The sequence below is a fragment of the Giraffa tippelskirchi genome, chromosome 10 (assembly GCF_054371585.1).
Source record: "Giraffa tippelskirchi isolate mGirTip1 chromosome 10, T2T-mGirTip1v1.2.pri, whole genome shotgun sequence".
Taxonomy (NCBI): Eukaryota; Metazoa; Chordata; class Mammalia; order Artiodactyla; family Giraffidae; genus Giraffa; species Giraffa tippelskirchi.
In genome coordinates this window covers 107,328,191-107,354,510 of record NC_137284.1, presented here as the reverse complement: position 1 = coordinate 107,354,510, position 26,320 = coordinate 107,328,191, and the positions used below count along the sequence as shown (strand labels likewise).

Genomic DNA, 26,320 nt, shown 5'->3' with positions numbered 1-26,320 from the left:
TAGTATTAAATTTAAATGATTTCAGTTGATGGATTTCTGATCCTTACATTAAGAAAAAGAATTTAAAGAGAAGAAGAAGATACATGAATAAGAAGCTGGATTTTAAGTCCCAGATTATTTAAACCAAAACTACATGTTGAGGGAGGGGCACTACAAGGAAATAATCACATAATAAATATCTCCAGTATTCTGGCCTGGAGAATTCCATGGATTGTACAGTCCATGGGGTCACAAAGAGTCGGACATGACTTTCACTTTCACTTCACTTTCAAATATCTCCTATTTTATAAGAAAAGAAAATATATAGTTTCGTTCCTAACAGTAACATAGAAATATCAATTTTATGTCTGAAAGACATAATTATGTCTTTCAGAATTTAATAGCATAATTATATTTAAAAGAAATATAATGAATAAGAGAAAGGAATTTGGTTTCAGACAAACCAACCTGGGTATGAGGCTCAGCTGTCACAAATTACACTATGTGAATTTGCATAAAGTATTAATCTCTTTAAGCTTCAGCCACATAGGGATAATAATCATTCTTCATTACAGAATTATTTTGAAGTATAACTGAAATAAAATGTGTCAACTATATAGCCCACTGCCTGTAACATAATGGTGACTATGGAATGTTAACCATAATAAAGAGAGGGAAGACTTGATAAATTTAACAAAAGACAGGAAGAGAAAATAAAATAGCTGAACTTAAATAGTAGAAACAGTTAAAAAGAAACAAAACCAAACATATCAGCAGTTGTAATACTTGGAGATAGACAAAGTTTTTCTATTAAAACACAAAGACCTTCAGACAAATTTTTAAAAATACAGATACTCTGTATGACATTTTACAAAAATACATATCATTATTTACTCAACAAATATTTGAGTGTTTACTGTGTACCAGGCCCTATTCTAGGTTCTGGGGATATAGTAGGAAACAAAAGGCAAAGCACTGGACCAATCAGATATTAGGGGCTGCATATTCTAAGCAGAGGGTGAATATAAAGGCCCTAATTGGGGCTGAGATGGACCTGGCTATGTAAAAAAAAAAAACAAGCAAGACAAAGGTAGATGAGTTCAGAAAGATAACTGGGAGGGTTGGGATCAGACTCTATGGAACCTTCCAGGCCTTGTCTGGACTTTGGGTTTTACAGTGAACGGGAAGATGAGTCACTGGAGAGTTCTGAGCAAGACTGATGTGATCTGACTGACTTTTATTCTTAAAAGATCATTCTGATTGGTGAACTGAAAGCTGACTTAAGAGCAGTAAGAACGGACAGAGAAAAATCAACAGAAAATTAACAACCTAGGAAACAGATGATAGTGTCCTAGATAAGAGTGGTAGCAGCAGGAACGGTAAGAAGTAGTTGGACTTCTCTGGATATAGTTTGAAAAATTAGTCGACTGTATGTAGAAGTGAACGTCGCTCAGTCGTGTCTGACTCTTTGCAACCCCATGGATTATACAGTCCATGGAGTTCTCCAGACCAGAATACTGGAGTGGGCAACCTTTCCCTTCTCCAGGGGATCTTCCCAACCCAGGGATCAAACCCAGGTCTCCCACATTGCAGGCAGATTCTTTACCGGCTGAGCCACAAGGGAAAGTGAGAGATAAAGACAAGCCAGGAAGGGTGACTCCCAGTCTTTTGGCTGAGCAATGGGAAGGATGCAGCTGAGAAGGGAACTGTGAGAGAAGCACAGATGTAGAAGAGTGTGATTGGGCATCCTGTGATAGATGTGTGAAACTTAAGGTATCCTTAAGGGAGAGGGAAAAAGAAAACAGACAGCCAGAGCTTTGACTCTAGAGGAGCCAGAACCAGAGATGTCAATGTGATAGAAGTCAGCATATAATGGCATTTAAAGGCATGAAACTAACTGCTCATATCACTCAGGAAGGGGATGTGGACTGAGAAGAGAAGAAGTCCAAGGACTAAGGCTTGGACCATATTACTGTTTTACAGATAGAGGACAAAGGGAAGAACCAAGAAGTGGATAGAGAAAGAATGGCCAGTGGAGTAGAATAAAAACCAGAGATTGTGAGAGGTCTTGGAAGCAAAGAGGAAAAAGGGAGCAAATAAATGACAATGTCAAACCTCGGTAATAGGTGAAATAAGACAGGACTGAGAAGTGACCATTGAGCTCAGCAGTGGGGAGTTTACTGGTGACCTGGACATGGGTGGACTGGTGGAGTAGTAGATGAAACTCTAAAAGACAGGGTAGAAGAGACAAAGGGAAGAGAAGAACTGAGAAGAGAACGTACAGAACTCTTTTTAAGGAGCTTCACTATAAGAAGGATTAGAAAACTGGGAGAATCGGTAACTCAAGAGACACATGGCATCAAGAAGAGGCTGTTTTTTACTTGACGAAAGAAATGTCAAGATATTTGTTTAATGATGCAAGAGAAGAGGGATCTCTTGCTATTAGAACAAAGATTTTTAAAATTAAAAGGAAAATAAAACCAACAAATGTTAAGGTATAGCAATATAAGGTTAGACAAAGCAGAACTCAAGACAGGCATTAAATGGGATAAAAGTAAACGCACATCTGACTGATAAACTATGGAACAAACCAAAAAAGTAGTTAAAGATATTCACCCAAAGAATTCCCCAGATGAATTTATGCACAAGATTGTAAAAGATCACTTCTTTGGATTTAAACTGATCAAGCAATAAAAAGCAGGAAGATATTTCAGTTCATTCAGGCTAGCAGAAACCTGATACTAAAAACTGACAAAGAAGGAAAGAAGAAACAAAATGTATCTCTATTATGAAGACTGATACAAAAGTCTTAAGTGTTAATAAAATATGGGTAAATTAAATTCAGCAATGTATTACAAGAAAAACAGAATCCAGATAGGATGTATTCCGGAAATACAAGGATGGAAGGATGGCTCACCATAGACAATATGACTAGAATTAATCCTATTGTTATTTACAAGTAGAAAAATAATTAAAATTGTGTCCATGCATGTTAAAAGAGCATTTAAATTCAGTAACATTCAGAATAGCAAAAAGTTCTTAATTTAGGCATGGAAAGGTATTACCTCACTATGATAAAGAATATCAATCCAAAACCAAAAGCCAGTGAAAACCATATATAATGATAAAACACTAGAGGCATTACTAAATAAGTCAAGAACAAGAGAAAAATGCTATCACAATTACATTTTAATAGTGTTCTGGAAATTTTAGTCAATGTAATATAACAAGAAAAAGACATTGTAAAAAGCATGAATATTAGAAAGAAAAAGATAAAATTGTCATTTTTGCAGTTGATATGGAGATCTAAGTGGAAAACTCAAGAGACTAAAAAGAAAAATTATTAAAACTAATGTTTTTTAAGTTCAGTAAAATGGCAGGAAGCCAATGACATATAGGAATCAATAACTTTTTATAGACTAGACAGATTTCTAATTATAAATTCTATTTTCAAAAGTAAGCCACCCCTGAAATAACCTTCTAGTACATGCAAGACAAAAGAAAGCTATCATGAGCCATATATGTAATTTTAAATAGTTTAGCTGTCAAAGTTTTAAAAAGCAGATGAGATTAATTTTAGTAATTTATTTAACCCAGTATATCTGCAAAATATTATTTCAGCATGTTATCAATATCCTAAAACTATTGTTGAGATATTTTCAGTCTTTTTTCACACTAAATCCTGAAAATCAGTGTCTGTTTTTTGTTTTTGTTCTTTTGGTACTTACAGTACTTCTCAATATGGACTAGCCACATTTCTTCACTAACCATCTGTGGCCATTGTCTATTTAACTGGACAATGTAATTCTAATAAACCTAGCTATGTGCCTGAAAAAAATGTGTAGGACTTACAGACTTGCAAATACCCTAACTTCTAAAGAACATAAGAAGTTTCAGTAAAAAGACAAACATATGATGTATTCCTAGAAGTCTCAGTACTGTAAAGACATCATTTTTCTCCCCCAAATTATTATACAAGTTCAACACAAGCCCAATCAAACTTCCAATGGCTTTTTTTTTTAGAAGACTGGACAAAATGATTCCAAACACTGGAAGTTTAAATGTCAAACAGTATCAAGAAAATTTGAAAATGACAAGTAAAAAGATCTGGATTTTGTCCTATCAGATACCTGACTCCTCTTTTTTCCTGTTGCCTGGTAATGTCTATTCTACTTTCTCTGTCAGTATTCAGTAATATATATTTTCTAACATATTCCTTTCCCACGTACTCTATTTGTACAAAACAAAAACAAAAAAGCTAACAGAAGAAACTTAATTTTGAACATTTAAATATCTTCGTAGTCATTTCTTCTTTCTCAGAAGTAATACCATGCTTTCACCTACTTTCTTTCTTTCACTTAGAAAGTGTCCCTTCACTCCCCCAAAAAGAAAAAGAAAACACCAACTGACAGACTATCTGTAAGTTATATTTACTACATGGCACTAGCAGATAATTCTCTCCCTGAACTAAATAGCTGTAAATCAGATTATACTGAGAAACCCTTTTGGACTTTTCATTTGCTTCTTAGCTGTCCATTGTAGGTATATGTACAAAACATCTAATGAAAATACCTTCTACTTTTGTTGATGACACTAGTTTTCTTTTACAAATGAGGGTGACATTGTCCCAGGGTGTAAGGCTACACGTGAAGAATGTGAGACATTCAGGTATCTGAATAGAACCTCATAAAATGAGAGTGAGAAAACCAGAATGGCTTTTAGAGTATCTACAAAGCTTGTGCAGATGTAGAAGGAATAATACTATGAGTTTAGAGGTATAAGACATACAGATCCAGCCCTAAAGGCATTTTTGTTTGGGTATCCCATACAGTAGCTGTAAATCTGGGACAGGAAACTTGAAATCATTAAGGTCACATATTTATAACACCATATTCAATTAGGTTAGAAAAGTGCAATTTCTGTCATCATGTCATAAAAAGATGTGTTTTTCTCTCAGATCTCTTATTTTACAAAAGCTCTCTATATTGTTACAAATAGGGCTGTTTTCAATCAGTTACAAGAGGCAATTCAATTACTAGATGGTTTAGTGCAGTAACTGACTCCAGACTAATTTAATTTCTTTAGGTCTCCAAAGATCAATTGATCTGATTTGTTCCATCCCCAAAGGCTGTTTAGGAAAAATTCAGACTTAAATACCTGGAAATGAAATCCAAAACCTTGGCCAATTTCACACTGCTTAGGTCATCTTGCAAACTTGCAGCTAGTCTCTAAGATGCTCTTTTAGCCCTCAGACCACTGAAAGCTTCTAAGTTTCAAGTACATGTGAGTGTTCCCGACATCAGGATGTTTACTCAGTTAAGTGGAAAATGTGGCTACATGCATTATCAAGTCCGTCACTCTAAATGGTAGTCAGTCTGGGTACTTGTCTCTTATAAACATAAGTACAACTAAAGGGGCTATTTTTATTCTAGAAGTATTTTATTAAGATTATTAAAAGTAACTTGGATGGGGTAAAACTATGCTCATGTCAGTTCAGTTCAGTTGCTCAGTCGTGTCTGACTCTTTGGAACACCATGGACTGCAGTGTGCCAGGATTACCTGTTCATTACCAACTCCCAGAATTTACTCAAACTCATGTCCATTGAGTTGGTGATGCCATGCAACCATCTCATCCTCTGTCATCCCCTTCTCCTCCCGCATGCATCATTCCAGGCATCAGGGTCTTTTCAAATGAGTCAGTTCTTCACATCAGGTGGCCAAAGTTTGGAGTTTCAGCTTCAGCATCAGTCCTTCCAATGAATATTCAGGACTGATTTCCTTTAGGATGGACTGGTTGGATCTTCTTTCAGTCCAAGGGACTCTCAAGAGTCTTCTCCAACACCACAGTTCAAAACATCAATTTTTCAGGGCTCAGCTTTCTTTATAGTCCAACTCACATCCGTACATGACTACTGGAAAAACCATAGCCTTGACTAGATAGACCTTTGTTGGCAAAGTAATGTCTCTGCTTTTTAATATGCTGTCTAGGTTGGTTATAACTTTTCTTTCAAGGAGTAAGCATATTTTAATTTCATGGCTGCAGTCACATCTGCAGTGATTTTGGAGCCCCCCAAAATATAAAGTCTTGTCACTGTTTCCATTCTTTCCCCATCTATTTGCCATGAAGTGATGGGACCAGATGCCATGATCTTTGTTTTCTGAATGTTGAGTTTTAAGCCAGCTTTTTCATTCTCCTCTTGCACTTTCATTAAGAGGCTCTTTAGTTCTTTGCTTTCTGCCATAAGGGTAGTGTCATCTACGCATCTGAGGTTATTGCTATTTCTCCCAGCAATCTTGATTCCAGCTTGTGCTTCATCCAGTCCAGCATTTATCATTATGTACTCTGCATATAAGTTAAATAAGCAGGGTGACAATATACAGCCTTGACGTACTTCTTTCCCAATTTGGAACCAGTCTGTTGTTCCATGTCCAGTTTTAACTGTTGCTTCTTGACCTGCATATAGATTTCTCAGGAGGCAGGTCAGGTGGTCTGGTATTCCCATCTCTTGAAGAATTTTCCAGAGTTTGTTGTGATCCACACAGTCAAAGGCTTTGGCAAAGTCAATAAAGCAGAAGTAGATGTTTTTTCTGGAACTCTCTTGCTTTTTCGATGATCCAACGGAGGTTGGCCATTTTATCTCTGGTTCTTCTGCCTTTTCTAAATCCAGCTTGAACATCTGGAAGTTCATGGTTCATGTACTGTTGAAGCCTGGCTTGGAGAATTTTAAGCATTACTTTACTAGCGTGTGAGATGAGTGCAATTGTGCAGCAGTTCAGGCATTGTTTGGCATTGCTTTTCTTTGGGATTGGAATGAACACTGACCTTTTCCAGTCCTGTGGCCACTGCTGAATTTTTCAAATTGCTGGCATATTGAGTGCAGCACTTTCACAGCATCACCTTTGAGGATTTGAAATAGCTCAACTGGAATTCCATCACCTCCACTAGCTTTGTTCGTAGTGATGCTTTCTAAGGCCCACTTGACTTCACATTCCAGGATGTTTGGCTCTAGGTGAGTGATCACACCATCGTGATTATCTGGGTCGTGAAGATCTTTTTTGCACAATTCTTCTGTGTATTCTTGCCACCTCTTCTTAATATCTTCTGCTTCTTTTAGGTCCATACCATTTCTGTCCTTTATCAAGCCTATCTTTGCATGAAATATTCCATTGGTGTCTCTAATTTTCTGGAAGAGAGCTCTAGTCTTTCCCATTCTATTATTTTCCTCTATTTCTTTGCATTGATCACTGAGGAAGGCTTTCTTATCTTTTCTTGCTATTCTTTGGAACTCTGCATTCAAATGGATATATCTTTCCTTTTCTTCTTTGCCTTTTGCTTCTCTTCTTTTCACAGCTATTTGTAAGGCCTCCTCAGACAACCATTTTGTCTTTTTGCATTTCTTTTTCTTGGGGATGGTCTTGAACACTGCCTCCTGTACAGTGTCACAAACCTCTGTCCATAATTCTTCAGGCACTCTATCGGAGCCAATCCCTTGAATCTATTTGTCACGTCCACTGTATAATCATAAGGGATTTGATTTAGTTCATACCTGAATGGTCTAGTGGTTTTCCCTACTTTCTTCAACTTAAGTCTGAATTTGGCAGTAAGGTGTTCATGATCTGAGTCAAAGTCAGCTCCCAGTATTGTTTTTGCTGACTGTATAGAGCGTCTCCATCTTTGCCTGCAAAGAATAATCAGTCTGATTTTGCTATTGACCATCTGGTCATTTCCATGTGTAGAGTCTTCTCTTGTGTTGTTGGAGAGGGTTTTGCTATGACCAGTGGGTTCTCTTGGCAAAACTCTATTAGCCTTTGCCCTGCTTCATTCTGTACTTCAAGGCCAAATTTGCCTGTTATTCCTGGTACTTCTTGACTCCCTACTTTTGAATTCCAGTCCCCTATAGTGAAAAGGGCACCTTTTTTGGCGTGTTAGTTCTCGAAGGTCTTGTAGGTCTTCATGGAACCATTCAACTTCTTCAGCATTACTAGTCGGGGTATAGACTTGGATTCCTGTGATATTGGATGATTTGTCTTGGAAATGAACAGAGATCATCCTGTTGTTTTTGAGATTGCATCCAAGTACTGCATTTTGGACTCTCTTGTTGACTATGATGGCTACTCCATTTCTTCTAAGGGATTCTTGCCCACAGTAGTAGATATAATGGTCATCTGAGTTAAATTCACCCATTCCAGTCCATTTTAGTTTACTGATTCCTAAAATGTCTATGTTCACTCTTGCCATCTCCTGTTTGACCACTTCCAATTTGCCTTGATTCATGGACCTAACGTTATAGGTTGCTATGCAATATTGCTCTTTACAACATTGGACTTTACCTCCATCACTAGTCACATCCACAACTGGGTATTGTTTTTGCTTTGGCTCCATCTCCTCATTCTTTCTGGAGTTATTTCTCCACTGATCTCCAGTAGCGTATTGGGCACCTACTGACCTGGGGAGTTCATCTTTCAGTGTTCTATCTTTTTGCCTTTTCATACTGTTCATGGGGTTGTCAAGGCAAGAATACTGAAGTGGTTTGCCATTCCCTTCTCCAGTGGACCACGTTTTGTCAGAACTCTCCACCAAGACTGGTCCATCTTGGGTGACCCTACATGGCATGGCTCATAGTTTCATTGAGTTAGACAAGGCTGTGGGCCATGTGATCAGATTGGCTAGTTTTCTGTGATTGTAGTTTTCAGTCCATCTGCCCTCTGATGGAGAAGGATAAGAGGCTTATGGAAGCTTCCTGATGGGAGAGACTGCCTGAGGGGGAAACTGGGTCTTGTTCTGATGGGTGGGGCCATGCTCAGTAAACCTTTAATCCAATTTTCTGTTGATGGGCGGGGCTGTGTTCCCTCCCTGTTATTTGACCTGAGGCCAAACTATGGTGGAGGTAATGAAGATAATGGTGATCTCCTTCAAAAGTTCCCATGCAGGCACTGCTATAGGCAGTGTCCCCAACCCTATAGCAGGCCACTGCCAACCCACACCTCTGCCAGATGCTCATCTAGTAAAATATAATTATTTTCCATTTTCAGATTTTGAAAGTGCTTTCATAAATGTCATCTTACATGGTCCCCATAATAAAGTGAGCAGCGTTATGTTCTCCATTTTCTACATGAGGAAACAGACTCGGGGTGACTTCTGAGGATCACTTAGAAGTGATCTTATTTAACTTACTTACTTAAGATCTTACTTAAGTGATCCACTTAACTTAGGTAACTTCTCTAGGATCACTCAGCCAGGAAAAGGCAGAGCAGGGACTCTAACCCATGGCTTTGTCTTCATATACCATGCTCAACCCCTGACCTAAAACAGAAGATATGAGGCACACTACAAAAACATATTACTGCCCCACTGAACCACTGTCTTTATTTTTGCCTGATACCTGATTAGAAAGGAGAAAAAATTCACTTATTATAATCCCACTTGCATAAATCCAGTGTGAATCAGTGCCTTTGGCACTCTAGAAACAGGAGATGAGAAAGAACACCCCTAAATGGAAGTAGCCTTTTTAAAACACTTCCTGGTGGCTCAGATGGTAAAGTATCTGGCTACAATGTGGGAGGCCCAGGTTTGATCCCTGAATTGGGAAGATTCCCCTGGAGAAGGAAATGGCAACCCACTCTAGTACTCTTGTCTGGAAAATCCCATGGACGGAGGAGCGTGGTAGGCTACAATCCATGGGGGTCACAAAAAGTCTTTGTAAATGTGGACTCCTTTGTCACCCACGCTGCTGATACCACTTTCTCACTGATTTGGATCTTATGGCCTATTTGCATGCCTATGTTCTACCTAATCGAAGAGTGACCTCCTTGCCATCCATTTTGCAATGGATTTTCAACCACAGGCTCAAGTTCCTTTCCCTGATCTCAGTACCCCCAATCACTTGTCAGGCTTGTCAACTAATTAATCTTTTCTACTCAAATGCCTGCCCAACTTTCAGTCTCTCCTGCTGGATTCTTTGCCTCCCCACTGAGCTTCTATATCTTTCCCCCCAAAATCAAAACCACACCCTTAGGCTCTGGCATTGGGACGGATGATGGAAGGATCAGACAGATGTTGCTAAAATTTATAATAATCCTTTAATTTGAGTTGCCAGGACAGGAAAGAGAAGTGCTGAGGTCAGGACATATGATCATGTGGTAGGTAACAAAGAGTGTGATAGAACCATGTAGCAGTTGGTGGGGAAATCACATAAAGATCTGGAGATAAAATAAACCAGAGGGCTGGTAGTTAGGGTACTCCACCTGTCCGTAAAGATTCCAGGACATATAAGAGATTAAATACAGAGGATGAATAAAATCTGATGATTTAATGTATGAAATGGTGACTTTTATAATTTAAATTTGCAAAGACAGTAGAATTTAAATGTGTTCACCAAAAACAAAACAAAACAGAGTAAGTACAGAAAGTTACATAGTACGCTTAGGGGTACAAATAATCAGTTAGGTTGAAAAAAATCTTTTCTTTGAAAAAAACATTTTTTGACCTTCATATTGGGCAACTATGCATCTCAATATAGTCATTACTCATCACATAAAGTGTCTCACACTGTGTGAACCATTTTAATTAAAAATTAGGGTAAATTACATGCACATGATTGTCACTTGCCTTAAAGGTCCTGATATCCAATAGCTTTCCTATTAAATACAAGCATTCTACACTGTAGATAAAATGTGCACCTTGATTTAAACTGCCTCTTTTTGCTTCAAAATTCCAAGCTACCTTTATAGTCTTTATGTTAGCAAATATATCCACTTCAGAAGGCAAAGGCTATTAAGATTCTATTTTCTCTGTGGATTGCCACTTAAGACATGAAGCTTAATATCATCAAGAGGACTGAGTCTTTGATAACAAACAAGCCCTATATTTTGCAGTTGAATTAATGTCCTGTTCAAAGAAACCACTTCACTCAGAAATGGAGCATAGAATAGATCCAGCTGCAGCAGCTGTCAGAACTTCAGCAGTTGCGTATATGTAGGGTTTATAACTGGAAGTGAAGGTGGGGCAGAGAACAGGAGACTATACAGAGTATTGGAGGCTATATACAGTAAAGTTATGTCTCTTTGGTGTTGCAAGGAGTGTGCTCTTACAAATAGTGCTTTTCTTTATCTTATCTGGGCAAAAAAGTAAACAGAAAATTCTCATTACCTCTCAATGTCCGTGAGCCTGGAGGAGTCCCGGAATCCTTTGGCAAAAGGGTTACTATCTATTTTCAGCTTGGTTATCTGGAAAGGGAAGATGAATAACAAAACAGTGTCATGTCTGTGGTCAAGGAAACAAAATCAGAAATAAAAAGTTTGTTCATTTTCCATCATAGCACCCCAAGAATGTCTAAGAATATCTAAATGTCGCTCAGTATTTTGATAAAGGTTGAAATTGCTAAAGAAATTCACAAATTTGGGTGAATTGGTCAGAGAAGGCATCAAGGGAAAGGAAGTATTTGAGGACAGAGTATCTGTTCCTGAAACAGGCTGGAAGTCAATAAATAGAGACAGTTAGAAATGGGGGCCTTTTATGAACAGTGTGCCTGATGTGAGAAGTATTTAAGAGTAGTGAAAGGCTAGAGCTGGACTAGGGAATGAGGAAACTGTCCAGAATTGGACAATACCTGCCAGCATTGGTGGGTAATGGGGAATAAAAACAAGAATGTTTCCTCATGCCAACTTGACAGCCTCATTTGTTAATACCATGGGCACCTATATATACCATAATAGATACCCCAATAATAGCTTCATGTTCAATACTGTACTGAAAAACATGATATAAATACATGATATAAAGTTTTCAGCATATAAATTTACCCCATTCCCTTTCCATCTGACTAAATTAGAATCAAATTAATGGGTCTCCTGTTACGCTCCCATAGAATGTTACTTACAGACTCTACGCTTATATGGAAAAAAGTATTTCAAAAAATAGTCTTATTTCCTAATAAGAATCATAGTCTGAAATATTAAGTGTCTATGCTGTGCTAGTCATAATTCCCACAGTACACAATATTAATGTAGAAAGATTCATTAAAACATATGCACTTCATGTTTCAGGAAAAATATATTAGGTACAAAGAAAATAAGCAAATAAGTAAATAAAGGAAACACTAATTAAAAGATACTTGACTTGCAAAATTCCAGAATATTAGAGCTAAAAGGCCTGGAGGAGAATGTAGGACACTAGTTAGTATCTGAGTTAGAACCACAGACACCTTTAAAGAGAGTCATAGCTCATTTGTGTCCAAATGAGAGCCCGCGTTCATCTTGGGAGAGCGAGAGAAACACACACACAACAGTCCTAACCTGAAAAAAAGTTAGAGGTTGAGGGAGGCATGCCTTCCTCTTTCAAAGTAAATAGTAAACACAATTAAAAACAGAACAACAATCAACAACAGTTTGAAATATTGTTTTCCCAATACTTTCCCTTTAATCAGAATGTATCTACTGTTCACTTTAAACCATTAACACCTAAAGAATTGCTTTATTCCTTACAAAAGAAAATCATTGTTTTTCTTTCTCAAGTTTTCTCAGCGTGTGCTAACCAGTGTGCAAACTACAAAAAGCTACATACCTCACTCAGAATAGAACTCCCACACTGTCCTGGCCAGAGAGATGCTACTTCTCTATCATTAATATTGGCAAGTTGTAAGATTGATTCTTTGGTATTAGTTTTTTTTTTCTTACACAAGTGATTTATTTATTTTGATTTTCTGGCATATTTTATTTACTTATTTATTTAAATTTGTTTTTAAGGACACTTGGCAGTACCTCAGAAATTCTTATTTTTAGCCTATGACATTTACTCTAGAGCAGCCAAAAATAAAATTGCTAATTTCCTTTTTAGCTTAGTTAATGGAAAATGGTAAACAGTGAAGAAAATAACCTAGATAAGTAAGAAACCTGTTCTTAATGGACAGCAACAGGACTTTAAGTATGCATAGAAAGAAATATACAGAACTGCTGAGGTTGTCCCTAATGTATGGCCATCAGTAGTTTGTAGAGAACCTTCTCTCACATTCAGCCACCTCTTTAATTAAGGGCATGGATTTCTAAAGGGTGAAGTCTATTTTAACCCTTCTTTTCAGACTGGGATTTAGTACTGAAGGTCAATTTTCAGGGCAAAGGCAAAAAATTTTGTTCGAAATAAATTATAAACATCTTATAAAGCCCAAGCAATCAATATATTCTAGGATTATAAATTATCAACAAGATTTTTGAATCCTCAAAGACAGGATTTTTTTCGTCTCTTTCTACTGAATAATTATAAATCAAAATATTTCAGATTTCTAAATTGCTTTATAGTTCACAAAAACACTTTCACAATAATTCATCAACAAAACTGAGAACATGCCGTCCCTAAAATTTCACGGAGCAGGCAGAGAGATACACAGCTGACCAGAACTGGAAGTCATTTAAGTGTTACTAAAGAGGGTGGCACCACATCCACTGCAGTGTTAGTGACGTCAGGGGTGAACCAAACCCAGAAAGTTTCAAACTGAAACTGTGAGGTAGAGGAATAAAGTTAAGGCTCCTTTCAAGTTTAGTTCCTACAAGCTCATTTATCAGATTAAAAAGTGAATGGATTTGCCAGTGGATAAAATTTTCTGAAGACAGAAGCAAATAATATCTGATGGAGAAACAATTTTGAACAAAGTCCTTTTGCAACCATCCCTCTAAACTGTGAACCATCTCAGGAATTCCCTGGCAGTCCAGTGGGTAGGATTCAGTGCTTTCACTGCCAGGTCCTGGGTTCAATCCGTGGTTAGGGAACTAAGATCCTGCAAGCCGTGCAGTGCAGCAATAAATAAATGAAATACAATTTTAAAAAATGTGAACCAGATCAAGCTTTCTTTGAGTCTTCATGAACTAAAAGAATATAAAATATTATCCATATAATAACTAAAGACCTTCTATCCACTTTGTCCTGAAAAGGATTTTGAGAATTATATTTGTTGTCAATTGTATTTCCAAAAGGTAAAGACTATTAGCTTAGAATGTGATGATTGTGGAGTAACTGTAGAGAGTAAATACTTTCAGTGTGTGTTGTCAGCTATGTGTCACCATATCTAGTATTACCACGATAACTTTGAATGAGGAAGTAAATCAAATTGAACACAAGTCTTCAGATTTATTTGAAATTTTCTTTCATTTATTAGAATTTTTCTCTTTCTAGTATATTCATCATCCCAAAGAGTATCAATGGTAACTTTTCTACTTTATATTTTGATATAATTTCAAACTGTAGCTTCAAGAATAGTATATACAGCTAGATTTACCAATTGGTTCAGCAGTGATTTAACTTTAGTGTGCTAGTTAGAAAAGGAGCTCAGGACATTAACCCAGTATTTACTTTTCACTATGGGCCATGTTACCTAATTCCTGTCATCTAATAATTACTTTTGAAAGTTAGAGGATAAAAGCTGAATAGATCTCTTACTACAATTGTTTGGGGGCCCTGACCTAACCACTACAGTCTTGAACAGGCTTTATGAAGTACTGATTAGCAACACAGGAACTGTGGGTTAAACTTCTTAATGAGCTCACTGTGGAATCACTAGACTCAATCTATCACAGTGCCAACAATAAGTTCCCCAGAAATGTTTGTTGAACTTTGCTTCAAAAACAAGCAGTCAGAAATATGATTTCATGTTTACCAGTTATAGACTAAGTGAAATTCTTCTTCAGTTTATATAAAAAGCATTTCATTTTGTTTTCTATTTTCAGAAAAAAAAAAATTTTAAATAGCAAAGTTTTAACATTCTAGTTAATCATACATTTTTTAAAGTTTAGGCACAGATTTTATCCCATAGATATTTAAATAGTTTTACATCCATTTTTGAAATTTGGGAGAACTGAAAAAGTTATACATTTGAGAACTGACGAAAGAAAGGATCTGAGTTATATACAGTGATTTCAGTTGGACATCATTTTCCTAATATAAAATGCCTGCAGCTTGTAACGCCTTTGAACAATATCACCCATGTCAAAGGTAAAACTAAAAGAAGGATCCCAAAATAGTCAGTTACTGAACATAATATGTATAGAACCCATGTGAAACTACCAAAATGTCTTTATGATTCAACAACAAATTTTAAAAACGCAGTGTTTTTCATTTTGTGGGGAAAAACAATTAGCAAGTAAGGACAGTAGTACGTGCTTAAGAAATCCTGCAGTTTCAAGTGTATCTACATACATGCAAATCACTGACTGAAAGTGAAAAGTGAAAGTGTCAGTCACTCAGTGTATCTGACTCTTTGTGACCCCATGGACTGTAACCCGCCAGGCTCCTCCGTCCATAGAGTTCTCCAGACAAGAATACTGGAGTGTAAAACAAACAAACAAAAAAAGAATACTGGAGTGGGTTGCCATTCCCTTCTCCAGGGGATCTTCCTGACCCAGGGATCGAACCTGGGCCTCCTGCATTGCAGGCATATACTTTACCATTTGAGCCACCAGGGAAGCCCATTCCAGCAAAAATATACCTTTTTTTTTTCATGTATTATCTTGAAAATATGGATCATAATGCATTTCCTAACCACAAAATTCACTTTTTCAACATCTCCTTTAACTATAGATAAATGTATGCATAAATAGAAGGCAGATTTTTACACTGCCAGCTGCACCAAAGAGAAAGGGACTTTTTCCAATAGTTATTATTCCATGTGATATCACTGGACTCTGAGTAGAGCTGGGGTTCCCAACCACAAGTGAAATGGGCCCTCAGAGACCATTTCTCCAATTATCAGGAAAAGATCTGTCCAAAGGCATTTAAAAATGAAACCTGACCTACACTTCAACTCTACAGCAATGGCTTGCCTGCTCAAAAACAATGTATGACCTTTAAATCTTAAATTATAAAAGAGTTGGTTGAGAGTGTAATGTATTTAGCTTTAAACTAATAATGTAAAGAAATGCAATCATTTCCTCACAAAAACCAGAGGAAAAAAATAGCAAAAAATAGGGGAAAAAAGTGCCTTTTTCATTTCTTACAAATAAAACTACCAGACACAATAAATGAGAAGCTTTTTCACAAATTCTATTGGAAACTTTGAGATGGCTTTTAATATATATGAAAGTAATGTCTATCCAAAGTTTAAGAGATATAAATATGATCTTAAGTTTGAAATTTTAAATCTTTTCTTTATTTTCTGTTATTTAGCCATGAAAAAATTATTTTATATTGTACTTAGTACATATTTAATTTAATTCCTATATATTTATTTTATGTTTATTATAGGTAAATCAGTAGACAAGCATGATATAGCAGTGTTTATTTCTATGCTTCTACCTTTAAAGCCATAACCCCTAGCACAATGCCGTGTGTCGGGAGGGAGCGGGATGTACACATACGTACACCCATACACACACACATATACACATGTGCACATGCGTGCGGCATTGTGCTAGGGATTATGGCTTTAAAGGTAGAAGCATGAAATAAATTCAGACCTGGCAGGATCTATTGAGAAAATCAGTTCTGAATTTAGTCATTTTTATTGTGGATTATTTAGCAATGAAATGATATACTAATCATATCAATCACTACACTTAATGATGCAGCGAAAGCTTGATAGGCACTGATAGGTAGATTTTTGAGCCCACTTATAATCTTAACTAGAAATGAACATGTCTCAAGAGGAGTAGCTATATTGGGATATGTGGTTATTAGAATCTTAACCAATTTTAACTAAGCAGTATTTTCAAATTCAGTTTCCCAGCCTTTATACTGTCAGTGGTCACTTTCTTAATCCTGCAATCTAGCATGATGCTATCAAAAAGGAGGAATTAACACCCAAAAGGAATTATCCCACTTACCAGATTTGTGACCTTGGGCTAGTGTATTAACCATCCTGAACCTCAGTTTCTTCATCCACAAAATGGAGCTCATAGGGCCTTATTCAGGGGATTAGTATCAGAATTAAGTGAGATATTGACAAAAATATAGAGAGGTTTTTTTTCTAAGTTAAAAGTAACATCCAAACCATGAACCTTTGGTGGATACTAGTTTAGGGGAAGGGGGTAAGGGTTATAAAGACATTTGTTGGTCCATCCTGAAATTTTTAATACAAATTCAGTTTTAAATGTGTTAAAGATATTGTGGTTACAAAATAATCTTATTGTCAGTCTGGGCTTGTAGAAGTACTTATAAGTAAAGTATCATGATGCATACAGCTTAGTTTCAAATGCTTGAGAGAAGGGGGAAAGTATATACTTAAACAGAGGTTGAGAAATGGAGCAGAGAAGGTAAAGCAAACTGGAAAAATGTTAATTGTTGAATCTCGGCAGAGAGTACATGTGCTTCATTTTACTATTTGTTTAACTTTTGAATTTTGAAAATCTTCTAAATAAATGTTGAGTAGGAACAAAAGAATTCAGTGAGATAATGTCACTAAAGCATACAGCTCCTATTAGAAACAGCTAATGCCAGTGGATATTCTGTAAATTTAGAATGATTACCATCTTGTTACACTGACTGCTGTCAGTATGAGGAGCTCCCTGCATATAGCAGGTAAGCAGAGAGCACATGCTGAAAAGAAAAGAAATTAACATAAAGAACTAAAACCCTTTAAAAAGGATGTCTTGAATCCATCAGGGTCACAAGCTGAGAGGAGGTGAGGTTCTGCTTTCTTGGGGACGCCAAATACCTAAAGCTTAGAGGTTAAGAACACTGACATTTAACACCTAACCACCTGGATTTAAATCTATGATGGAAGCAGCAAGGTCTCATTGGATAAGTTATTTAACTCCATGCCTCAATTCTTTTGGCTATGAAATGCAACATAAAAATACTGTTGTTCCTATCTCAAAATATTATTGTGAGGATTAAATAAGACAATGTACTTTAAATGGTGCTTTGCACATGGTAAGTACCCAAATATTAGCTATTATTATAATCGTGTAGATCATAGCCTCCTGTTCCATTTTCTGTGATATGAGAGGTCTTGCCAATATTTATTCAGGATTGCGCTTTTGCCAATTAAACCAAATCTCAGATGCTATACTTAAAATTCCCTTAATTTTGTTCTGTCCATAATTTTCACAGATAATTTTCGTAAAAGCAGTGAAGTTTTCACATGACAAATTTTTGTTTCATTCTCAAACATCAACAGGGTCTCTTGTATTTCCCTAATAGCTCAGATGGTAAACATCCACCTGCAATGCAAGAATCCTGGGTTCGATCCTTGGGTTGGAAATATCCCTTGGAGAAGGAAATGGCAACCCACTCCAGTATTCTTGCCTGGAGAATTCCATGGACAGAGGAGTCTGGCGGGCTACAGTCCATGCAGTTGCAAAGAGTTGGACACAACTGAGCAACTGAAACACACACACACACACACACACACACACACAATGTTATATGAGTCTTTCCCTGGTAGCTCAGTAGGTAAAGAATGTGCCTGCAGTGCAGGAGATGTGGGTTCGATCCTTGGGTTGGGAAGATCCCCTGGAGAAGGAAATGGCAAACCACTCCAGTATCCTTGCCTGAAAATCCTATGGACAGAAGAGCCTGGCGGGTTGCAGTCCATGGGGTCGCAAAGAGTTGGACACAACTGAGTGACTAATACTTTCTTTTTTCAATGTTTATAGTATAAAAGCTACTAATTCAGTTAGTGTAAGTTGAATGAATGTTTCAGGAATCTTTTCTGAACTTGTGATATCTATATTACATGTGTCCTCAAATAAATTGAAAATGGATTGTTGATGTCAGTGTTCTAGATTCTAAGAAAAGTAGCATTAGTGTTTTAGGCCTCTGTGGGCTTCAGTCTATACCCAAATTTTTAGCTTGGGCATTCTCTGAAAGTTGCCACTCTTGTGTTATTTTAGGGATAATAAAAAAGTTATAGTCCTTTGCTTTCACTTAAAGATAAATAGTATGATAACATTTGTACATTGATTTATTTAATTTTTTAAAATGACACTAACTTTTAAAAAGGAGATCAGTCCTGGTTGTTCATTGGAAGGACTGATGTTGAAGCTGAAACTCCAATACTTTGGCCACCTCATGCGAAGGGTTGACTCATTGGAAAAGGCCCTAATGCTGGGAAGGATTGAGGGCAGGAGGAGAAGGGGACGACAGAGGATGAGATGGTTGGATGGGATCACCGACTCAATGGTCATGAGTTTGTGTGGACTCTGGGAGTTGGTGATGGACAGGGAGGCCTGGCGTGCTGCAATTCATGGGGTCGCAAAGAGTCGGACACGACTGAGTGACTGAACTGAACTGAGCTTTTAAAAATCCATATGGTGACAAATCCTCTTTGGACATTCCAGAGACAGTCTTAATAGTCACAACATGCCTTTTTGATAGAGTGCCTTAGAGTTTCCAAAGGCATGTTTATGCAGAGCGTCTTATTTGAGCTGTACAGGAATTCCCTAAGATGGTCCAGTTCTTAGTCCCAGTTTACAGGCAAAGAAAATGGCAGCCACAGTGATGAACTGAAGTCTACTCAAAGTCATATAGAAATTATGTGTATGTAAGGTACTTACATCTTACATACACATACCCACTCTGGCCATTTTTCCACATCCCTTCCCTGGCCTCCCATTTCCTCATTCATGTAGGGCTCCCTGGGCTTTCAGCATCATCTTCTTGCTTTGCCTGAGAGACTCAACACCGTATCTCCTTGGTTGACCATCCCACTCTGAACTCTGAGCCATCTATCAGGCAGCACCTAACAGTTACTCACTCAGAACCCAAAATATAACATCAAGACACGAGTAGGGCAACAGTCCTGGCTACTTACAACCAAACAAATAAAAGCAAGACACAAAACTCAGAGTAAACTGACAATGTGAGTTCCTTTTACTGAAGTTCAGCATATCAAAAGGAATTCTACTTTGGTCTATTTCCGACCAAAAGTTAGTTATCCTTTCTTAGCTTCAGCTTCCTCACTAAAGAACATTATTGTTACCCCCAGCCTTCAAATTTATGCTGACCATGAAAGAAGAATAAATGGGGAAGAACCTTAATAGCACCCAGTCCTTAGCAACACTTTGATAATTATTTACTGACTTAGTCTAAGCCTTAGAAATGCATAAATTTTAAATATGATTTACAACAGAGTAGAAAATACAAAACTCAATATTGTAAATTAGATATCTTGATGTTTACATAATACAGTTTATTATTTAAAGAGGTATTTAAAATCATTCTACTATAATTATCTTAGCCTGAATTTCAGCTGAATAAGTCTCACAAAATATCTAACAAATCAATAGTTTGGGTAGTTGGCTAGACTGTGTGTGCTAATTTAGCAGAAAATTAAAACTTAAAATTAAAACTTTAACTTGAACTTTAAAATTTTATGAAGTAGTGAGTATATCGTTATGTACATCATGAGGCCCTACCAAGAGGAGGTAAAGGAAGCTGGTAAGAAGTCAGTTTGGGATAGGTTTTGGCAGGAGAATGGGCAGTGAACAGCTTGACTGGGAAAGTAAAGGTTCTAGGAGACATAGACCTTTATAACACTGAGCTTCCGTCACTCAACATAGTTGGAGGTCCCCGGGCTGATTCTCCATAGCTTTCTTCAAAGTAAACTTCTATTTTGAGTACTGGGATAGCCCTTCTCTCCAGGAAAATAAAAGCATCTCCTAAAACCTCATCTTTTGAGACAAAAAAAATGTGAAGGGTACACTTACCAGTTGATTCTGGTAGGCAGTGACCGCTGTAAAAACTGTTTCTGGAAAGATGAATGTTCTGAATTCTTCAGACTTCAGATTGAGTAATGAGGCTGTGTGGTCTTTCTTCTTAATGATGTGCACCCGTGGCTGGTACTTATGCATTGAGTTCAAAATTATCTACAACAAAGAGTGGAAAGTACAGTACTGAATTTTAGGTTTTTATGTCGCTAAACATGCCCAATTACAATGAGGCAAAGAAAGAATCATAAAATCTACAGTTTCAAACGCAGTTTTAAGATTAAAATCTACCCTTTCCATTCTTCAGGCAACTAATTTGTACATAATACTGCAGAGTCATCATTGTGAATCACATTTTACCAAAACAACTGCAAATAACATAGGTTGTTTCAAGTGTCCTTTCTAAAATTATAGAGGAAAAAGTCATCTGCAGGATAAGTTTATTTTGAAAAAAATAGCTTTTGTTTTTCAGTCTGGTTAGACCAAAGGCAGTATGTTTCTAAATTTTCTAAAGTAAGAAATTACATATTCGAGGAAGCCAGATTGTTACTTGGGACAGTGGGGGTTTGGGGTTGGGGTGGGTGGTGGGTGGTAGGGAAATAAAAGGCAGTGAGGTGTGAGATAGACTGTGGTTGGAATACTAAATCTGCTACTTTCTAGCTCTTTTAATCTGGGGCCAAGTGATCTTACCTTTCTCACTCCATTTTCTTAAATGTAAAAACATTTAAGTTTTAAAATCATAGGAGTTGTGGTGAGAATCAGATGATGTAACTCTTGTAAATCACATAGCAAATAGGAAGTACTCAGTAAACATAACTGTATTATTACTATCATCATCATCATGTCTGATAGCTTCATTGATTCCAACTTCCAGTTACAAACTAAATAGGAATGATAATGACAGCTGTCTTCCGTTCGATAGCTAATAAAAGTTGCCCAATACTTAGAAATCAGAAACATACCCCTTGTTAACAAAGGCACTATTTTTCATGTATCATTTAAATAAAATGCAATTGTCATTATGAAATTTGAGCAACAAAATTTACTTTCAGATATTAAAGATTTTCTATATCTCCCCCAACACCACACCCAGACAGCTACCTAAGTATACAAAATTGAGTGTTTTTCTTGGGATAACAGGGCTCACATTGTATGCCCTTCACCCCAGGAGCCTAGCAGAGAACATGGCTCTCAGAGGAGGTGTTTGATACATGCTGTGGCAGGACCAGGGTCAACAGCATGAAGTATTGTCGCTCTCTTGTTTCCCTGGCTAACTTGGGTGTGTGGGTGAATGTTAATGTTGGTTGACTTTAGGGGAGTTAAATACTAGTCACTGTGAGATAACTGATATAGAATCAATCTGTTTCTGTACTGAGATACAAACCAACAAAGTTGCAGGGCATTAACTTGCATTGAATTTTGAACATGCCATCTTTTCATGATCCCAAATCTGAATGGGAATTACTGAAGCAAATGAGAGCTTCAAATGAATCAAAATAAACTTAAAAGTTATCTCTTTGTATAATGCATTTATTCCAAGGAATTCAAGATATCTGTGCTCAGTCCTAAAACTGGAATAAACTTGAAGTGACAAAGCCAAACATTTGCCTCCTGAAACTGGTATAAGAAAAACCTGAGCATTCACTCTATGTTCTAAAGAGTTTTCAAATCACATACACACACACATACATACACACTGGAAAAAGCCCTAAGCTTTAAATAAGGTCCCCTCTTCCTTATTTATACCAGCCCCAGGTTAATTTCCTTTAGGAAAGGGTATTGGACAGACTCAGACCCCAGACTGAGTCTCAGACCCCAGGGCTTCTTGAACCTCTGCTCAGGCTTTCATGGATCTAAGAAACACTGACAGAAATGTAGACTTTATTTCATTGGAGAAATAAATTCCTGGAAATAAGAAATTTCCCAATTATAAAACCAAAAATGTATCTGTAAAGGGAGGCTTCTTCAGGGCTGATTCAGAGAACTTGGCTAAACAACACAAGATCTAAAAAATTTCCTTGTAGTTTTCAGAACATACTGTTTCTGGGGAAAAAGAGTTATATAAAATAATAAAATTTTAAAGCCACAATGGATATTAGCAATCATCCAAGATTTAGGCAAACAATTTGGCATGATCTGATCTTGGCCTAATCAGACTAGAACCCAGAGCTCCTGAAGTATGGCTTAGTGCTATTCCTCGTCATGAAACTGATACTAAAAGGAAAGCACACCAATTCTGCACAACTGAGCTGTAGGTTAACCTAGTTATTCTGACTTGGTTAGGATAAACAAGGTCTCCTGTGGGCTTATGGATGGTGGCAGTACCTGAAGTGATTTACTTGGTTTTAGGTTCAATCCAATTTTTGAAACCATGTCTAGAGCTCTCTAATTTATTATCTATGTACATGTAACCATTTTTTTAAACAAGTTTTGAAACTCTTCTTCTAAATTGCATAGATCCAATAAAAATTGAAACCTAAGTAACAAGAGCCTTAATAAAAGGGATAAGAGAGACAATAATTATATCAGAACATCTAAGCCAAGGAGATAAATTATGAAAATATCAACTTGCTTTCTGGCAAACAGGGCAAAGAAAAAAAAAGAAACAGTATTCTCATCATCAAAAAGAAGCAAGCATGTCTGTCTGAAGTTTCCTTAGCATAAAATCTAAAACACTTTTTAAAATGTACATCTTTACTTAAGAACATGAAATAACATCACAGATAGTTACTTAAAAAGCAGTCTTAGCAATTGTGTAAAAGCCTGTGTCAATGGCTGTTTAATTAAATGTTGATAGGAGCTCAGAATTCCAGTTTCTCTTTTCTCCACATTTTGATGAATTCCTTATTGATATATAAAATCAAATCGTTTTGTTTTTAACTTCAAGACTTCTCTGTGTTCTAATATTCATAAGATTCACTACAGAGGAGATATGTAATAAGCGAATAGCACTTTTCCAAATTTATTTGTACATAAAACCCTTTGGTCCCACTGTATCTCACAAGAATGTATTCTGCAGAACACACTTTGGGAAACCTCCATAGGAGGTCTCAGCCCCATTCCCTTTGTGCTGTGTTATCTATCACTGATAGAAATTAAATGTTTAATCCAAGAATGGGCTAGTAACCTCCAAAATGCACATTCCCTTTGTGTAGTTGGCACAGGTGGTAAAGCATTTGTAGAAGTGGGATTCCATGGTGCCAAAGGTCCCTGACCCTCTTACATAGAAATGGCATACAGCATCTCTGTTATGTATCAGGGTTCCCCAAAGAACACAAGAATGTTCTCACAGAACGACTCAGAGCTGGAAGGTTGGAGGGAAAAGGGAGAAAAGGAAGAGACTTCAAGAGAGAAAGTTTCACGTGGCTTCTCCATTCTACCCCAGGGGATCCGCGTAGTCCAAGCACACTGTACTTACATGGCCATGTTGATCCAGTTCATTGTTCGTGAGTTTCACCTTTTCAAAAGACACCATCTGTTTGAGTAGCTGCTCACCAGTAAAAGGAGAGTCTGGATGTACATACAGCCTAAGAAAATTAGGACAGAATTTTATTGAGACATTTTTTGAAAATCTCTCTGTGGGTTTTAAAATATCCTGATTCTAAAGGAACACAAAAATCTCATATAAATGGTGAATTTTTATTTGCTTCATTTAATCTCAAATTTAATAATACAGCTATACCAAAATAATGCTAAAACATCCAAATGTGTTTCTTTGTGTACCAATGATTTTAAAGGGGTAATACGTAATACATTTTCTATTATTGATTTTCAAGGGATAATACTTAATACATTTTCTATTATTTGCTGAGCAAATTGTTTTTTTAAAGGTGGTTTTTTTTTTCCATCTAATTAATTAACTATTGGTCTGCTTCTGTCAAATATAAAGTTCAATTGTAGATATTTTCAAAAGAAAGTCTAGGTTATACTAATTCCATAATGAGCTCCTAGTATAAACATTGCTAAAAAGCAGTGAAGACAAATAATTTAAAAGAGGAAACAGTTCTAGAGGATCTATTCATTTAAACTTGAAGGTGTCTCAGTTTAAAGTTTGTTTTCTTTATAAGCATGACAGAGTAATTTTAATACAGTGACCCAGGGAACTTTTAATGGATCATATAGTCTATTTGCTTCTCTTGGTACCTTAATATTATTTCTTTCATCATTACCTAGTTAAGTGCTCACTAATGAGAGTGAAAACAAGCTGGGTAAGCTTCAAATTATTTAGTGTATTTATTTGTAAATAGCCTAAGAACCCCCCCCAAAAAAAGCTTTGATGGGGGAAAAAATGTACTTATCAGTTATTTGTCATTTATTGATCAGCTGCTATGTTTTTGGCTATCTTTTACCTACTGACAGTTAAATGCAAGTCATTTGCTTTAGCTGCAAAGCTTTAAACTAAATACAACTCTTTGTAAATCACAATCCTAATATCCCCTCAACATAAGCTTTTCTGAAGTCATGGGAGATTATAGAACTAATAACAGGGGAAGGAAATGTCCTTGATTTAATGGGATAAATTCCTTTATCCACGCCACAGGTTATTTATATTTTGTGTAGAATCTTTGCAACTACCATTAAACATACATATTATGGAAGGAACAAAGGAAAGGAAAAAAGTTTAAAAAAAAAACCTTTCCTAACAATATTCATGTAAATAATAAAAAGTCTATGCCATGGTTTGTCACACAGAAGACAAACAATAGAAGAATTGGAATCACAGGCTGCAACTCACCAAGCCCACCAGAATCTAAGCAAAAAACAGGCTAACAGTACTAAAGATTCTTACCAGACCCATATAAGAACTTTAAAGGTTTTAGGTATTTGTCTGCCTGAATAATTTTTTAAAGGAGTGCTCAGAATTGCCTTTCAATTGAAGTATTCTTCAGTGACATAACCATAATAGTAAATAGCTTTTCAAGTATCACCCTTCCAAGGCTATTACTCTATAGACACAGTTGTTTTACTAATAAGTACCACATCCTGATTAGAAAAGACCCTGATGCTGGGAAAAATTGAAGGCAGGAGAAGGAGACAACAGAAGACGAGATGGTTGGATAGCATCACCGACTCAATGGACATGAGTTTGAGCAAGCTCTGGAAGATGATGAAGGACAGGGAAGCCTGGCGTGCTGCAATCCATGGGGTCACAAAGAGCCAGACAGGACTGAGGGCCTGAGCAACAACAACCAGATCCTACCCACTCCTCCAAAAAGGACTAAAAATTTTTAGTCCTAAAAGTTGGTGAGATGGTCCCTCTTTATGTATCAATTTACCACATATAATAAGATTAATAAATATTAATGTATTTAAATACCAACTTTTTTAAAAAAAGGAAATGTCCTATATGAAAATAAAACATTATTTAGGTTATGTATAATGTCTTGCCCATTACTATGATCAAATGATACTATCAAGCATCATTTCTTCTGATTAGGAACAACTGACTGATGAATTTTAGTCTAAAATAAAGTCTTTCAAAGAGCTAGAATTGCAAGGAATTTCTACCATAAGTACAAAATGATCACCCCCCAAATTCTTTACCTTTTCCATATGTAGCTAGAAATTATAGCAGTGTCTTTTAATAGCAATAAAAAATAGTTGCTTGTATAATCTAGAATATTTCTATCCTATAAGGCACAAACATTTTAATCTAATATCAATATAAATAAGCTGAACTAGGATGAATGAACAAGCATACAGGAAGCCC

The 26,320-nt window shown here is 36.6% G+C and overlaps 1 protein-coding gene and 2 long non-coding RNA genes across 4 annotated transcripts in view; 1 reads left to right on the top strand and 2 right to left on the bottom strand.

The window, feature by feature from the left end:
- The window catches only part of LOC145523619 (uncharacterized), a 219,204-nt gene that overhangs the window by 31,172 nt on the left and 161,712 nt on the right, over window positions 1-26,320 (top strand). The gene's annotated exons all lie outside the window — the stretch shown is intronic.
- The window catches only part of TBX20 (T-box transcription factor 20), a 46,163-nt gene that overhangs the window by 12,617 nt on the left and 7,226 nt on the right, over window positions 1-26,320 (bottom strand). For both annotated transcript variants that reach the window (XM_081534259.1, XM_081534258.1), the window contains 3 exons: window positions 24,029-24,137; window positions 20,611-20,769; window positions 11,129-11,205 (listed from right to left, as the gene is read on the bottom strand). In XM_081534259.1, coding sequence (XP_081390385.1) covers window positions 11,129-11,205; window positions 20,611-20,769; window positions 24,029-24,137 — 345 coding nt within the window. The remainder of the gene's footprint in view (window positions 1-11,128; window positions 11,206-20,610; window positions 20,770-24,028; window positions 24,138-26,320) is intronic.
- Window positions 21,716-23,216, bottom strand: LOC145523622 (uncharacterized). The gene is made up of 2 exons (XR_014066786.1): window positions 21,938-23,216; window positions 21,716-21,782 (listed from the first exon to the last, which is right to left on the bottom strand). It is a non-coding gene; the product is annotated as an uncharacterized LOC145523622 (long non-coding RNA).